The sequence below is a fragment of the Lathyrus oleraceus genome, chromosome 6 (genome assembly GCF_024323335.1).
Source record: "Lathyrus oleraceus cultivar Zhongwan6 chromosome 6, CAAS_Psat_ZW6_1.0, whole genome shotgun sequence".
NCBI classification, from domain to species: Eukaryota; Viridiplantae; Streptophyta; class Magnoliopsida; order Fabales; family Fabaceae; genus Lathyrus; species Lathyrus oleraceus.
Genome location: NC_066584.1, coordinates 424,434,476 through 424,449,352, shown reverse-complemented (window position 1 = coordinate 424,449,352; position 14,877 = coordinate 424,434,476). Strand labels below are relative to the sequence as shown.

The window sequence follows — 14,877 nt, the reverse complement described above, 5'->3', positions numbered from 1 at the left end:
AGTCCAAGGAAACAACTCCAATATACTATGACTATTGGTTGATTACAAATAGGTTGAAGCCCCTAGTCCAAGAAAACAACTCCAATATACTATGACTCAAATTCTCGGAGCTCACTGATCAACATCTACGAACATATTCTAAATTGGAAAAAGAGAAATCTATGAACCCATTTCCCAATGAAGTAGCTCCCACATTTCCAATACTGTTCCAAAGAATGGTTAGCTTGGATCATAAACAAATCATTGTGAGAGGGGTGGTTCCTTTAAGTCAAATGGTTTGACCATGAAGTTTGTGTTTATATGATTCCCAACCTAAAAGGTATTCATCTTTAGGAATCGTGATTGATAATTTGTCTCCTTTGACACATCATATAGGAAATTAGCTGAGAGGAATGTTACAAAGATTGATAACTATTAGATGTGTAATTCAAGTTTCAACATGTGGTTATTGATAGTTCAATAAGTGATTATTGATAGTTCAGGAAGTGGTGAGTGAAAGTTTAGCATGTGGTTACTGATAGTTCAATAAGTGGTTACTGATAGTTCAACATGTGATTACTGATGGTTCAATCAGTGGTTAATGATAGTTTATCGTGTGGTTATTGATAGTTGTGTATATGGATAATGCTAACTATGCATGTGGTTACTAATTAGAAGTCAATTAGTTATTAGTATGATCTTAGGTAAAGGATGTAACACATGTTTGTAAAAAAAAATTCTATAAATTCCATTCCAATAATACTTTTCTCTCTCAATTTCTCTTTGTTCTTTTTTATTTTTCTCAATTTGCAAATAACTTATAATTCAAGTTACCCAACAAATAAGTATCTAAAGCAATGGTTCGATCTTCTCCATCCATGGCTAATGGGAGTACTGTAATGCTCCAATTTTATTTAAATTATATTTTATAATTTAGTTATGTGATAGTTGTGATTGTGTTGTGTTGATCAGTATTTTGATGTTTTGTGTACCCTTGGTGTGAGGTAGTTGCTTTAGAAATTAAGGTGTTGGGGAGTGTGTGAGCAAAAGTATAGAAATGATGGTGTTGTAAGTAAAACTAATTAATTATATTAGTTATTATTTAATTAATTAATATTAGATGAATATTAATTTAATTATTCAATTTGAGTGGGTTATTATTGTTACTATTATTTTTATTATTATTATTATTATTATTATTATTATTAAGAAACTAGTTATAATATAATAAGTTAGTAAATAATAAAAATTATAATAAAAATAAAAAAGGAGATTGAGGGATAGAAACTCAAAGAACGTAATATTTGGGAGAAAGGAGAAGAAATTGAGAAATTGAGAAGAAGAGGCTAGGGCTCAAGGGAAGAATTCACCATTGTTGAAGGTCAAAGAATCTATTTCTAAAAACTCTAAGGTAATGGTGAGGTTTTGATTATCTAAGGGTTAACATGATGATAGTGGGTAAATTATGTCATCTAGGTTTGGTGTTTTCTTCTCTATGTTCATGATCATTGTGATATTTGTTAATTGTTGAATTGTGTGTATGATCATGTTGTGACTGATGTTGTTGCTGTTAGAATCATAAAATTGATTGGATTATTTGTTGTCAATGTTGGGTGATTGATATTATTTCGGGCCAGAGTCGAAACTGAGTTATGAATGGTTTCAGTGTAAATAAATTGAGGTTTTGAACTTTGGAAAAGTGTTTTTCGTGTTAAAATGTGGTATAAACGATTTGTGAGAAAATGAGGGTTTGGGGATGAATTTTAGATAATTTTCGTTTTGGAAAAGTTACAGAAAAATGCTTCTATAATAGTGTAATCAATTACCAAAATTGGAGTAACCGGTTACACTACTTAAAAATAAGTTTCTGGGCAAAATTTGAGGGGTGTAACCGGTTACTGGTTTTTGAGTAACCGGTTACCCTGTGTAACAGAGGCCATGCAGGGGCTGAAAATGGGGGTGTATCCGGTTACTAGTTTTTGAGTAACCGGTTACCAGGTGCGTGTTGGAAGTATGGTTGTGCTATTGGATGTAAGGTAACTGGTTATTGGTTTTAGGGTAACCAATTACATTCAGAACATTTTCTTAAAAACATTAAAAATTCATAGCTTTTATTTTGAGTGTCCGGTTTGAGTGCCATTCAAAGCGTCGGAAAGCTGAGAGCATGTACTGTCATTAAAAATTGGTTACAATACCTGAAAATGAATATTTTTATATGTGATGGTGTTGATAGGCATTTACATATTTATGTGGTGGTGTGACATAACCTTAAATGCATTGTTGTTGCTTGTTATGTTGTATGTTGATGTTGTTGAGATTTATAACATGTGTTTGATGCATGATGGTCAGTATTGGCGATGTACATTGACTATGAAGGTGGGTCATTGTGCATGATGTTATTTTTGCATGTATTGTATGTTGCATGCATTCATGTTGTTGGCCAAATGGTCAGTCGTTGGTGAGCCTTAAATCCCATTGGGTGTGGATTGGGCCGATAGCTGATTTTGGAGGTGATGGAATCAGTGAGACATTATCAGAGGCGATGGTAACAAATTGAGGACTTTGATCCTAGGAGGTGAGGATCGAAGTGGTGAACTTGAGTGTTCATGTATTGGTACCAAATGCGCTTAGTCGATTTGTTGAGTATCATTGCATTATACATTGGTTGCATTTGTTATTGTGTTGGATGGTTGATTATGTTGGATGATTGTTATGTTGCTATTATGTATGAATAATCGTTGTATGGATTATATGAAATTGTGTTGTGGAACAGGTGATGTGCATACGACAATCTAATGCTTACTTATTATGATGCTTTCTTTTATATAATTATTATATGTCATCTCTTATGTTTGAATGTTTCCTCCACATGGGTAACGTGCTTTAATAATCTGCAATAGGAACTCAGATGTGAGTCAAAGATGAAGTCTTCCGTTTTTTTTGCCGGCATCTGCTCTGATGTGTAACATCGGGAAAATTGGAACGTTGTGTCTTTCATTATGTTTTAATATTTATTATTATGACATGTTATGTGGATGTTGGATATGTTGAGTTAACTATTTGTTAATGTTGTTAAATTGTTACTTAATAAAAGTGAACATTCGGACATATGGTTATTACTATTGTTTTTATAACTGTCAAGTGTTACGTGTCTTTTTAATTGAGCAGGTTGATTGTATGTTATAGTGTAGCATTCTAAATTTCATGTTGATTTGTTTTACTCTGATAGATGTTTTAAATTTGCACGAGGAAAACTTAGGATGTTACATAATGGTATTAGAGCAGGCCGGTTTGTCCAGCCAAGTAGTTGAGTCGGTGTGGTGTGACAGTTGAATACTGTTGATGTTGTCTCTTTAACCATTATTATTGTTGGTGGTGTGAAATAGAAAATGGATGGAAGAAACGACGTTGTTATTGTTGCTGCTTTGTAGGTTGTTGCTCAGCATGTACAGAATCATCCTAATGCTGGTGTGAATGACGAGTTCCAACATTTGTGGAAGTTCCAGAGGAACAATCCGGCTACTTTCAAGTGTAGGTACGATCCTGATGGAGCATAGACTTGACTCTGGGAGATTGAGAGGATTTTTAAAGTGATGGATTGCTCTGAAGCACAAAAGGTGCAATTCGATATGCATATGTTAGTTGAGGAAGTTGATGACTGGTGGATCAACACTCGTCACGTGTTGGATGTTGCAGCTGAAGTTGTAACTTGGGTTGTGTTCCGCGGGGAGTTTTTGAGAAAGTACTTTCCGGAGGATGTTCGTGGTAAAAAGGAGATTGAGTTTCTGGAGCTGAAGCAGGGTAATTTGTCAGTTACTGAGTATACTTCCAGATTTGTGGAACTTGTTAAGTTCTATCCTCATTACAGCGAGGCGACAATTGAGTTCTCGAAGTGTATCAAATTCGAGAATGGTTTGTGTCCTAAGATTAAGAAGGTTATTGGATACCAATAGATCAGGAGGTTTCTAGAGTTGGTGAACAACTGTAGAATTTATGAGGATGATAGTAAGGCTCGATCGGCTCACTACAAGGGGGTTGGGCAAGAGAAGAGGAAAGCAGAATCGGAACTATGGGAAGCTATATAATGCTCCAGCTGATATAGGTAAACAAAGAGTTGTTGATGGTAAGAGGACAAGTGGGGGAGGTGCTCCTACTCCTCTTAAGTTCTATAGGTGCGGTGAGTTGGGTCATTGTGTCAGTGAATGCAAGAATAATGTGAAGAAGTGTTACAATTATGAGAAGTAAAGATATTTGGTTGCTGATTGCAAAGAGAATGTGATGACTTGCTACAACTATGGTGAACCAAGATATATCAGCACTCATTGCCCGAAGCCTAAGAAAGCTTCAACTGGAGGAAAGGTGTTCGCTCTGACGGGGACTCAGACTTCCAGTGATGATAGGTTGATTAGAGGTATATGTTATATTAATAATACGCCTTTGATTTCTATTATCAATACTGGAGCTACTCATTCTTTTATTGATGCTGACTGTGTGAAAAGGCTAGGCCTTGTTGTGTCTTATATGAGTGGAGAAATAGTTATCGAAACTCCTGCTAAAGGTTCGGTCACTACTACTTCAATTTTTTTTTGAATTTTCCTCTATTAATCTTTGATAAAGATTTTAGCATTGATCTTATGTTCTTTCCATTAGAGAATCTTGATGTTACCTTGGGGATGAACTGGTTGGAGATTAATCATGTTCATATCAATTGGTATAACAAGTCGCTGCAATTTACTGCTCCTGGTGAGGAGGAAGAAGCTAGCTTTTTGTCTTCTAGAGATTTGAAGGAGATTTTGGAAGAGGAAGCTCAGGTGTTTGGGCTATTCGGAGCGTTATCTACTAAGATTCAGGCGGTGACTGATGAATTGCAGGTAGTGCAGGATTTTTCAAAGGTGTTTCTAGATGACATTTAAGATGTACCGGCAAAGAGAGAGGTGGAGTTTTATATTGATCTTGTCCCTGGTACCAGACCTGTTTCTATAGTACTATATAAGATGTCTACATCGGAGTTAGCAGAGTTGCAATCTTAGAGGAAACCATATGAGAATCTGCAGGTGAATGATGGTGAAGCCATTGCTGAGTTCTTCTCAAAGTTGGTGGTTTTGAAAAACCAAATAAAGTCGTGTGAAGAGAAATCTATGAGTTGCAGAAAGTTGAGAAGGTTCTAAGAGCTCTTCCTGCCAAGCTGTATCATATTGTTGTGGCATTGAGGAATCCAAAAGTTTGTCATAGATGAATCTTGATGAATTACAAGCATCTCTTGAAGCGCTCAAGTTGAGGCGGAAGTAGATAAATTCATATAAGGTATCCGAACAAACTTTGAAGGCTAAATTCTTCAAGAAGATTCCTTAAAGAACAATAAAGTTAAATAAAAAATGGAAGAAGAAATGGAATGAAGGTGGTAGTGCAGGCAAGAACTCAAAAAGTCAATGTGAGAAAAGCAAGAATGATGCAACTCAGAATCCAAAACCCAAGAAGAAGGTTGAGAGAAAGGAGATACAATGTTATTGTTGTCATAATTTTGGTCATTATGCTCAATATTTCTAATTTAACAAAGAGTCCAATGGAGGTGACATGGGTGTGGCTCAGTTTTCACTTGCTTGTGGTAGTTATTCAAACGAGGTCATTTTAATGGCTACAAGGCTCAAGAGAAAGCAAATGTGTGGTACCTTTATATAGGTTACGACAATTACATGACATGCAAGAAAAAATGTTTTATTAAACTTGATGAATCAATGAGGATATCCATCAGATATGCTGATAATATCATTGTTACATCTGAAGGAATGGGAAACATTATTGTGATGAAAAATAATGGAGAAGAAGAAATCGTTTTTTATGTATTTTATGTTCCTTCTATGGCTTTTTGTCAACCCACATAACATTCAAGATCATGATCAATATGCTTGATCATCAATGTCTTTCATCAACCACAATTGGAGATCAAAATTGGATTTGGCATCAAAAATTTGACCATCTCAAATTTAGGAGTCTCAATTTGATGGACATAAAGAAGATGGTGTATGGCCTTCCCAAAATTATAATGCCAAAGAATATGTGTGAGGAATGTTGCATTTCCGAGCAGGCTATAAGGTCATTCAAATAGGACTTGCTAATGAAGTCACATAAGAAATTGGAGATAATGCACTCATATGTGTGTGGTCCCTTTCAAGTGAAGTCACTAGGAGGTAACTGCTACTTCTTAACCTTCCTTGATGAATTCACTAGATAAATGTGGATTTATCCATTGTATAAGTTAAGTGAGGTGTTCGCTAATTTTAAGAGAATCAAGTTGCTAGTTGAGTAACAGGCTGAATGTGCAAACAAAAGGTTGATAATAAATGGTGGTGGTGAATACACCTCCTACCATACAATGCCTCAAAAAGGGTCATCCTAATACTCGAATGGAAACTGTTATTATAAGTGAACTTAGTCAACAACAATTAGTTATCCCAAGCTACTGCTTGTTATAGCACACAAGCCCTCAACAAATCCTTCAAGGATTAGATAGTCCTCTCCGTCTGTGGGTGATAAGAAAAACTCAACTTCATCTTAGTACCCAACGCCTCTTACAAACTCAGCCAAAACCTCAACGTGAAACTTGTAATGTCCCGATTTTATTTAAATTATTTTCATTATTTAATTATGTGATAGTTGTGGTTGTGTTGTGTTGATTGGTGTTTTTATATGTTGTGTTACCCTTGGTGTGGGGTAGCTTCCTTAGAATTATATAAATTAAGGTATGGGGGGGGGGGGGGGGGGGTGAGCAAAAGTGTAGAAAGGGTGATGTTGTGAGTAAAACTAATTAATTATATTAGTTATTATTTAGTTAATTAATTAATATTAGATGAATATTAACTTAATTATAGTGGACTATTATTATTATTTAGATTAAATAATAAAAGGTATTATTATTTGTTATTATTTTATTTAGTGAGATTAGTAGTAATAATAATAAGAATTATAATAAAAATAGAAAAGAGATAGTGAGATAGAGACATGGAGAACATGTAACATTTGGGAGAAAGGGAGAAGAAAGGGCTAGGGCTCAAGAGGAAAATTCATCATTGTTGAATGTCAAAGAATCAATTTCTAGGAACTCTAAGGTAAGGATGAGGTTCTAATTACCTCATGGTTAACATGATGATGGTGGGTAGATTATGCCATGTAGGTTTTGTGCTTTTCTTTTCTATATTCATGATCATCGTGATAATTGGTAATTGTTGAATTGTGTGTATGTGGTATGATGATGATGTGACTAATGTTGGAATGATGAATTGTTGCTGTTAGAATCATAAAATTTGATTGGATTGTATGATGTCAATGTTGTATGATTGATGTTGATTCGGGTCAAAGTCGGAACTGAGTTATGAATGTTTTCATTGTAAATAAGTTCGAGTTTTGAACTTTGGAAAAGTGCTTTTTCGTGTTAAAATATAGTACAAGTGATTTGTAAGAAAAATGGGGTTTTGAGATGAATTTAAAGTAATTTTCATTTTGAAAGTGTTGTAGAAAAGTGCTTCTAGAATAGTGTATTCAGTTACTAGAAATGGAGTAACCGCTTACACTGCTTAAAATACGTTTCTGGGCAAAAATTAGAGGGGGTAACCGGTTACCGATTTTTGGGTAACCGGTTACCCTGTGAAACAAAGGCCACGCAGGGGCTGGAAAAAAGGGGATGTACCCGATAACCGGTTTTTGGATAATCGGTTACCGTGTGCTTATGGTAGTGCAGGTTGCGCAACAGGGTGTAGTGTAACCGGTTACTGGTTTTAGGGTAGCCAGTTACACTGGGATAAATTTCTTAAAAACTTTAAAAATTCATAAGTTTTGTTTTGAGTGTCCGATTCGAGTGTCGTTCGAAGCGTCGAAAAACTGATAGCATGTACTTTCATTTAAAATTAGTCTTAGTACCTGAAAATGAACATTTTTCTATGTGATGGTGTTGTAATGCATTTTAATGCTTATGTGGTGGTGTGACATAATCTTAAATGCATTGTTGTTGCTTGTTATGTTGTATGTTGATATTGTTGAGCTATAAAAAATGTGTTTGATGCATGATGGCCAGTATTGGCGGTGTACATTGACTATGGTGGTGGGTCATTGTGCATGAGGTGGTTGTTGCATGTATAATATGTGGCATGCATTCATGTTGTTGGACAAATGCTTCGTTGTTGGTGATCCTCAGATTCCATAGTGTGGATTGGGCCGATAGCAGATTTAGAAGGTGATGGAATTAGCGAGTTGTTATCGGAGATGATGGTAACAAATTGGTGGCTTTGATCATAGGATGTGAGGATCGGAGCAGTGAACCCGCATGTTCACGTATTGGTACCGCATGCATTGAGTCGAGTTGTCGAGTCTCATTGCATTGCACATTGGTTTCATTTTTTATTGTGTTGGATGGTTGATTATGTGGTTATTATGTCGGATGGTTGTTATGTTGCTATTGTGTATGGATAGTTGTTGTGTGGATTATGTGGAATTGTGTTGTGGAATGGGTGATGTGCATGTGATAGTCTGATGCTTACTTGTTATCATGCTTTACTTTATATAATTATGATATCTCACTCTTCTGTTTGCATGTTGCCTCCATGTGGGTAACATGCAAATAATCCGCAATAGAAGCTCAGATATGAGTGGAAGATGAAGTCTTCCGTTTTATTTTAGTGTCGGCGTCTGCTCTGATGTGTAACACCGGGGAATTTGGAATGTTGTGTCTTTCTTTATGTTTTAACATTTCTTATAATGACATGTTATGTTGATGTTAGATATGCGAGTTAACCATTTGTTACTATTGTTCTACTGCTATTTAATAAAAGTTAACATTCAGACATATTATTATTACTACTATTTTCATAACTGTCAAGTGTTACATGTCTTTTTGAATGAGAAGGTTGATTGTATGTTGTAGTGTAGCATCCTTAATTGCATGTTGAATTGTTTCACTCTGATAAATGTTTTAAATAATGTTTAGGGTGTTACATTGTGGTATCAGAGATGGTCGGTATGTCCGGCCAAATTGTTAAGTCAATGTGGTGTTACAGTTGAATACTTTCGATGTTTCTTTTTAACCATTATTGTTGTTGTTGGTGTGGAACAAAAAAAGGATGGAAGAAAGGAAGTTGTTATTGATGCTGCTTTGCTGGTTGTTGCTCAAGTTGTGCAGAATTAACCTAATGCTGATGGGAATGACGAGTTCCAACATTTGGGGAAGTTCTAGAAGAACAGTCCACCTACTTTCAAGGGTAGGTACAATCATGATGGAGCACAGACTTGGCTCAGGGAGATTGAGAGGATTTTCAAAGTGATGGATTTCTCTGAAGCATAGAAGATGTGATTCGGTACGCATATGTTAGCTAAGAAAGTTGATGACTAGTGGATAAATACTCGTCACATGTTAGATGTTGCAGCTGAAGTTGTAACTTGGGCTCTGTTCCGCAAGGAATTTTTGAGAAACTACTTTCCTGAGGATGTTCGTGGGAAGAAGGAGATTAAGTTCCTGGAGATAAAGCAGGGTAACTTATCGGTCACTGAGTATGCTGCCAGATTTGTGGAGCTTGCTAAGTTATACCCTCATTATAGTGAGGTGACAACTGAGTTCTCGAAGTGTATCAAATTCGAGAATAGTTTGTGTCCTGAAATTAAGCAGGTGATTGGATACCAACAGATCAAGAGGTTTCCAGAGTTGGTGAACAACTGTAGAATTTATGAGGATGATAGTAAAGCTCAGTCGGCTCACTACATTGGGCTGAGTGAGAGAAAAGGAAAGAAAAATCTGAACCTTGGGAAGCCATATAATGCTCCAGCTGATAAAGGTAAACAAAGAGATGTTGATGGTAAGAGGCCAAGTGGGGGGGGGGGGGGGTTCCTACTCCTCTTAAGTGTTATAGGTGCGTTGAGTTGGGTCATTGTGTCAGTGAATGTAAGAATGATGTGAAGAAGTGTTACAAGTGTGGGAAGTTAGGACATCTTGTTGCTGATTGAAAAGAGAATGTGGTGACTTGCTACAACTGTGGTGAACTAAGACATATCATCACTCATTGCCTGAAGCCTAAGAAATCATACAAAACACCTAATTGATAGCCCTTCTCCCCCCTTAGCTTGGATTTTCCAGTAACATGCAACTTCAAGCTCTAACAATGGAGTCTTGCTTTAGCCCTATTCTTTGCCTCTTCTCACCATAAAATTTTGTTTTACGTAAAACTCTCCAAACTCTCTTACTTCAAATATAACTTAGGTTTTTCTACACGCTTCTTTCTGATTACCTCATTAACCCTCAATTTTCTTAATTACACTATTTCCCCAACTCCCTGACTCCTTGCTCCCCTATATTTCTCCAAATCCTCCATGTTGGCCCAATTCTATCATTTTAGTATTTTATTTTATTAATTCAAATAAAATTCTATTTTCTAATAATTAATTAAAATTTTAATTAATTCTAAACAACTATGTCAAACTCTTACTCTCTCTATATCTCTACCTCCAGGGCCGGCCCTGTGCAAGTGCAGCATGTGCTGTAGCACAGGGCCCCAAATATTAGAGGGCCCCAACTTTTGAAATTTTTAATTTTTTTTCATAAATATTAATAAAAATAAATAAAATGTTATTAAAAAACTCAATAATTGAAAGAAATGTTATGATAAAAACTCAATACATACAAAAATCAATATTGATAAAAACTCAAAATAATTATAATTAAATTTATTTTTAATTAATACATAATTGTATTTTTATATATATTTTTAATTATTATAATTGTATTTTTTAAAAAATTGGGACCATTATTTTAATTAGAACGGGGCCTCCGATATGAATGGACCGGCCATGTCTACCTCAAGGATACTTACCCCCATAACCACACAATAATTAATTAAAACACCAATTAATTAAATAAATTATAAATAATTAAATTAAATTAATTAATCGAATTTGGGGTGTTACAAAGAACATACATAATTAAAATCTCACAGTACACATCACGCATCCCAACAAAGATTTGCCCTACTCAATATGAGGTCCCTTCAAAAACCCATCTCCTCTCGCGGGTTACACATAAAATATATTTTAACGACAAAACAAGTAGTTTTAGCCATCCCCCACTAAAGACAGACACCCAAGTTCCCATGACCATTAAAACAAAATAGAGATGATCCCTTCGAGTTACACCAAATAGAACGGAGACCACTACTATTACCTAAACACGGAGAAAAATGCCAATTACGAAAACAAAATCCCCTCCATGGAATGGACAAAAGAATCAGAAACCATTAACCACTTGTGTTTGGTAGTTTTGAAAATTTTAGTCGATTTTAAAAACCTTAAGTATAACCTATTTGTTTGGATATTTTGAAAACATTGGTTGCTTTCTTTATATCTAAAGAATCAATTAATCAAATAGGTTGTAAGTAACTCGAAACATCTGGAAAAGGAGCACAACTAAGATTTATGGACAAGTTAAGACCTTGTGAAATCAATCCTTCATCAAGAATAGCCTTGGGAACACTACCTTGCATATAAAAACCAATAATAGTTATAAGATTAACAATACTTCAACCCAACAGAAGAGTGGAGAGTCTAAGAGATTAGTGAACTATAGGCAATCCAAAAGAAGAGTTTGGTGTTCGTCTAATATCTAGAGAATCTGCAAAATCTACACTACGATCCAAAGATGACGGAGGAGAGACACCTAAGTTCAAAATGGAGAGGAGAACTTATATGAAGGATGATCTAAGGCCAATCCATCATCTGAAATTCAAACCTTTGAGTAGCCCTGGATAAATCCCCTCTAAAAGCAACAAGCGATAAAATAGGGTCAAGATACCGCCTTAAAATTCCTTTTAGATGTCCCACTTGAAATAGATTCTTTAGACTTCATTCGTGATAAATTATCATCCAAAAATTATTGGGGTGTTAAGAGAATTTGATTGCGTGTGCAAAAATAAATCTGAATTTCAAATCTTATGATTAATAGATAAATCACTTGAAGTTTAATTCGATTTAATTAACTCATTTAAAATAATCGAATTTAATTTAATATTAATCTATTTTAAAAATTCAAATTTTAATTTTTAATAAATATTAACATAATAAATATATGATAAAATATAATATATTAAAACTAACATAAGAGAAGGGTAATAATTGATTATGTTTGATTTTATTTATTATGTATTATTAAATTAAATCAATAAAAAATATGTGTCCTGTTTAATTTATGTGTGATTAATATATTATGTATTATTAAAATAAAATTATTAAATTAAAGTTGAAGTTTGGGATGGATAAGCTGTTAGACGTTCCAAACTTACAACACAACAATTAATGACATTTAATTATTAACTTCTCAAACTATTGCTCAAGAAATTGTTTTTGTTCCCATCAATTAAGAATTGAAATGGAGTGCATGACAAAATCATATCTTTGCTTGTGAATACCAATTGAGCATTAAATGAATGGACCATAAAAATTAGGTTACAATTATGAATCCAATATGATTTAAATTAAACTAATTATATCCTTGGACGTGGATTATAATTTCTTTTGACTTATTCTATCAGTTTTTCAGAACACTTCTCACTTCTGTCAAGTTTTCAAACTTATTAAATGGATACAAGACTTGACTCAGATATTATTGGGTCCATTATAACTATTTGATGTTTCCTTATGAAACTCATTTTAGACTAATTTTTTTTGTACAAGACATGAATCAGGTCGGTCCAACGACATGAATAAATTGCATATAATAAAAAAATCCATTTTTGCGGCATTCATGTATGACAAGAAATTTCTTGAGAGCAATTATTGATCAAGAAATTGTTTTTGTTTCATCACTCAAGAATTGAAATGGAATGCAGGAAAAAATCACATCTTTCCATGTGAATATCAATTGAGCATTAAATGAATAAACCATAAAATTTATTTGCTCCTTGAGTAAATTACGATACCTTAATCTCTCATATGGTATTTATATAGGTAAGATTCCTTCTGACCTTGGAAATCTCTTAGAGTTACAACACCTTGATCTCACCCACAATGAACTGAATGGGGAAATTCCTTTTCATCTTAGAAATCTCACACAATTGCAATAACTCAGTGGAGCAATTCCTGGTGATTTTGGCACTATAATGCATTCACTTGAGACACTCTTTCTATTTGACAATTTTGATTAAAAAAAGTTAAATTAAATAAATTTAAATTTTTTCATTTCTTATTGAATGTTTTTAAAAGTATGAATTTATGTTTATTTCCATTCAAGTTTTTCTCTTGTAACAAATATTAAGTTACAATTATGTATTTTACAAAATTTAAAAGAACAACTATTATAAAAAGACACCGTAGAAACTAATATGTTCAATTGAAAAGTAAAAAAAATAAATGTGTTAAAACAAAAGAATAGTGAAATTTGCAAGTTTAAAGTTATTTATCTAGTTTCATTCATTAAAAATTAAAATTGTAGAAATGACAAAATCTTATCTTTAACTATGGAGTAATTTGAGCATAAATGAATGGATGATAAACATTTGGCTACAATTATGTATAGTAAGGAAAGACTAATAAATTAAAAATCATCCAATGGGCAAGCCAAAACTGATAATACTGAAATGGTAATATAGAAATCCCGTCCATTGGACAAATAAAAAAAAATGAAATTTATTAAAATCAAAGAAAATGAATATTACAAGTTTAAGATAAGAGAAAGCAGAGAGAAAAAAATTCTATTGAACATAATTCTTTATATATATGGACTTGTATAACTCTTAGAATATAGTCTAGCTCATATTGATCGTCTCACTTGGTTGGACTTGTCAAACAATGAACTCTATGGAAAAATTCCAATTGGAACACAATTGCAGACATTCAGTGCTTCAAGTTTTGAAGGAAATTCTAACCTATGTGGAGAACCACTTGATAGAAAATGTCCAAGAGAAGATCCATCAAAACATCAAGTGCAAACAACTGATACAAGAGATGACAATTCGGTATTTTTGGAAACATTATAATGAGCATGGGAATATGATTCTTTTGTTGGGTTGGTAGACTCAATATTGTTACTACCCTCTTGGAGAGAAACTTACTCCAAATTCTTGAACACTTTGATATTCAAAGCCTTCATGTGGTGGAAAGAGTGAATGCAGCTCTCTCTCGTTGCTCTAAAGTGGATGAATGATAAACAGCTACTGACTGCTATTCTTTCTTATTTTTCATAAAGAAAGCATTTCTACAATTTATATCATGTTCCTCATTCACTATTTTTGGATATCAAGGGGATATGATATATAAACATATTATATCTTCTTTTATTCCTCTATTAGTACATGAATGCCTAATAATCAGCCATAACAAACAAAATAAATCACATTATATCTATGCAAGTTTGCACAATGAAGTTATCTTTTATACCCTGACCATTTATTTGATGCCTCCATATGCAATTTATTCCATAAAAATTGCAATACTTTGATGTTGTTTCAAAGTACTAAAATTATTAATTTTTTGCAGGATGATCTTCTATGCCTTTTGTATAGATTAGTACATCTTTTGCTATTTTAAAATAACGTTGTTCCTTTAACAGTTTGCATATCAGTTTTTGTTAATGGATATGATGGATGTCATTTTGTTGTAACTTTGCTGTCATAAAGTTTTATTGTGTTTAGTTAAGCTATCGTGTTTGGTAGTTTTTGTATGAAAATATAATCGATAATATGCTATCAAGTTATTAATTAATGATATGTTGCACTCTTCATACATAAGAAAAATTGTTCTATCTTTTATGATGAGAGAAAAATCATTATATTTTCTTCATTCACATGTTTATTCACTCACCAATGCATTTGTTACAAGAAAAAGTTTACAACTTCTAATAGCTCATGTCATTTTTTTATTGACATATTAAAA

The 14,877-nt window shown here is 33.6% G+C and overlaps 3 protein-coding genes across 3 annotated transcripts; all 3 read left to right on the top strand.

Moving 5' to 3' along the window:
• The first annotated feature begins 3,572 nt into the window (after nt 1-3,572).
• Nucleotides 3,573-3,932, top strand: LOC127096040 (uncharacterized). The gene has a single exon (XM_051034666.1). The coding sequence runs from the start codon at nt 3,573-3,575 to the stop codon at nt 3,930-3,932; it is 360 nt and encodes a 119-aa protein (XP_050890623.1).
• Nucleotides 3,933-3,978: 46 nt separating this feature from the next.
• LOC127096039 (uncharacterized) lies at nt 3,979-9,154 on the top strand. Its single transcript, XM_051034665.1, has 4 exons — nt 3,979-4,156; nt 4,250-4,537; nt 4,597-4,850; nt 8,957-9,154. Exons 1-4 carry the CDS (start codon nt 3,979-3,981, stop codon nt 9,152-9,154), a joined length of 918 nt encoding a protein of 305 aa, XP_050890622.1.
• Nucleotides 9,155-9,376: 222 nt separating this feature from the next.
• On the top strand, nt 9,377-14,619 carry LOC127096038 (uncharacterized). The gene is made up of 2 exons (XM_051034664.1): nt 9,377-9,818; nt 14,555-14,619. Exons 1-2 carry the CDS (start codon nt 9,377-9,379, stop codon nt 14,617-14,619), a joined length of 507 nt encoding a protein of 168 aa, XP_050890621.1.
• The last annotated feature ends 258 nt before the right edge of the window (nt 14,620-14,877 follow it).

Excerpts from the sequence above, each read along its gene's own strand:
- LOC127096039 (XM_051034665.1), top strand. The coding sequence starts at position 3,979 with ATGATAGTAAGGCTCGATCGGCTCACTACAAGGGGGTTGGGCAAGAGA. Across the intron at positions 4,157-4,249 it reads TCTTAAGTTCTATAGGTGCG|AGAATGTGATGACTTGCTAC; the intron begins GTGAGTTGGGTC and ends CTGATTGCAAAG. Across the intron at positions 4,851-8,956 it reads CGGTGACTGATGAATTGCAG|GGTGTTACATTGTGGTATCA; the intron begins GTAGTGCAGGAT and ends AATAATGTTTAG.
- LOC127096040 (XM_051034666.1), top strand. The coding sequence starts at position 3,573 with ATGGATTGCTCTGAAGCACAAAAGGTGCAATTCGATATGCATATGTTA.
- LOC127096038 (XM_051034664.1), top strand. The coding sequence starts at position 9,377 with ATGTTAGATGTTGCAGCTGAAGTTGTAACTTGGGCTCTGTTCCGCAAG. Across the intron at positions 9,819-14,554 it reads TAAACAAAGAGATGTTGATG|TTTGCATATCAGTTTTTGTT; the intron begins GTAAGAGGCCAA and ends TTCCTTTAACAG.